Source organism: Etheostoma cragini, chromosome 21, assembly GCF_013103735.1.
Source record: "Etheostoma cragini isolate CJK2018 chromosome 21, CSU_Ecrag_1.0, whole genome shotgun sequence".
In the NCBI taxonomy this organism is placed as follows: Eukaryota; Metazoa; Chordata; class Actinopteri; order Perciformes; family Percidae; genus Etheostoma; species Etheostoma cragini.
Window position 1 is genome coordinate 20,472,919 of NC_048427.1, and position 2,047 is coordinate 20,474,965.

The following is a 2,047-nucleotide window of genomic DNA, read 5'->3' on the forward strand; positions in this document are numbered from 1 at the left end:
CCCCCCCCCCCCCCCCCCCCTTCGTCGATATCAACACCTTGTGAATGCTCGTTCTTCAAAAAGACAGATTCACCGCAAACAAACGCAAACAAATCACCAGGTTCATTTTAATATTTTTTCATCAGTAGAGACAGATGGTTTGTTGTGCTGACACCCAAATGCTTGGTTCTGGTAGCAGAGCCAACAATATGACTGCTGAGTGATTTTCCATCTGCTGTTTGAACTGGACCATGAGGAGGTCAGTAAATGTCTGACTCTCTCTTTGCGCAGCATGTGTGGAACAGGACAAAAACTAGCATAATTCATATTTAAGATGCACTGCACGTTGCATTCTGTGTTTCAGGCAGCTCTTTGGAAAGTATCTTCACTAGATGGGTAGAATCCAAAGCCAAAATAGGCTCAATCAAGACATACAGTTGTGTGAAGTCAACGTCAGTGAAGGCTTCGACCAGTTAGGAGGAAAAACAATCAAACCGTATTACAATTCATTTTGCAGAAACATTTGGCCAGAACAAAGTTTGACAAATATTCGGTGAGCATTCACAGTCATTGTGTGCAATCTTCTGTGCTTTTGAATTCCTCACGCAGACTAGGGGCTGAAAGACTTTAAAGGGATGTAAGTCACTCAAAAAATAAACTACGTATGTAGGCCTACACGACCACACCTTGGTGCAGGTTGGACATCTTTGTGGAAAATGCGGCTGAAGTGGTGAATGTGGTTGAGGGATGCACAAAGACAAGTTGGAATGAATATCCTGGAGACCAGCACCACCTAGTGGCCTCTTTGTGGGTCTACTAGAGAGCCATAGAGACATGTTTGTGTCCGGCAAGTGTCAAAATGGACACCACTAAAACATCTCACGGCCCTGTACTACCCTGTTTTTTTCAACTGGTGCAAAGAAGCCTTTTTAGACTTAAATGTTACAAAGATAAGGACATGTGGATTACTTTTAGACGTCACCATAAGTAGCCTGGCTACAGAGGTTTGGTAAGCTTACTTCCCTTTTTTCTAACTTAAATGCCCCAGATTTGGTTTTCTCTGCCAATATAGTCTCCAGCAGAAGGAAACACTTGTTTTGAGGACCTATCTACATGCACAACGTCCGTTTGTTAAAATAAACAATTTCAATAAGTCTTATTAGTGGAAGAAGAGCGAGTGATCACTCCTCTATCCCTGGAAAGGAGAACTAAGGCTGACATAGTTTCCGCATGTTTGTATGGCTTATTTAGACAAAATATGTGTTTTACTTTACACCCCCACAGGTGAGCTACATCTAAGCTAGTCAAATGCTAAGTGACACAGCAACAAAGTTATGTCTGTCAAAAAACAACATCGGGGAAAAAATAGAAGGAAAAACTAAATTTAAAAAGGAAACTCTTTTAATGTTGGTGTTTTAGTCAACAGTCAAAAACAATACTGATATACACTTTCACTGAGGTTGTTTCATGAGATGCAAAGTACAGTAATTAAGCACCTCCTTTGTGATCCATAGATACCTCACTCAAGGAACCCTTGAAAAGTATCACATTGTTTGGGAGTAACAAGATGTTTTATTTCAGGTTTTATCACACAGTTCTTCAGGAAACATTGCAATCTAAAAACAACCTGAAGGCATCCTTGGTCCTTTTTACCTGTGTCCAGCCCCAGCAGCATCCCACTGAAGACGACTTTAATCTGACGTCTTTCCAACCTCAACGCCAGTAGTCCGAGATCAGGGCTTTAGCTCCTTTTCGGTTGGATGTGAGGGTGGGGCCAGTTCCTGGACAGGAAGTAGCCCCTGAGTCCTTCCAGGTCCAGGGGAGGGAAGTAGGCTCCGATGCGTTTCCTCAGCCACCACTTCCCCTGAGCGGCGCTGCTGCTGCCCGGCGGACTGAACTTGTACCTGAAATGTTCCCCTCGAACCCACCTGGGAAGGACCAGGACACAAAAGGAGTGTAACCAATGAAACAAATACACTTTAAATGTCAGCGTCTCGTCTCTGAACGTCCAAATGGCGGATGTTGGACGATGTCCATCACGGAGCGCGAAGACTCCTTACTGGTTGTA

General features: G+C 43.6%; 1 protein-coding gene across 1 annotated transcript in view; it reads right to left on the reverse strand.

Annotated features, from left to right (window-relative positions):
- Positions 1-1,367: 1,367 nt before the first annotated feature.
- lmf1 (lipase maturation factor 1) overlaps positions 1,368-2,047 on the reverse strand; it is a 21,004-nt gene continuing 20,324 nt past the window's right edge. Inside the window, exon 11 of the mRNA XM_034860300.1 lies at positions 1,368-1,907. Coding sequence (XP_034716191.1) covers positions 1,721-1,907 — 187 coding nt within the window. The 3' untranslated portion in view covers positions 1,368-1,720. The remainder of the gene's footprint in view (positions 1,908-2,047) is intronic.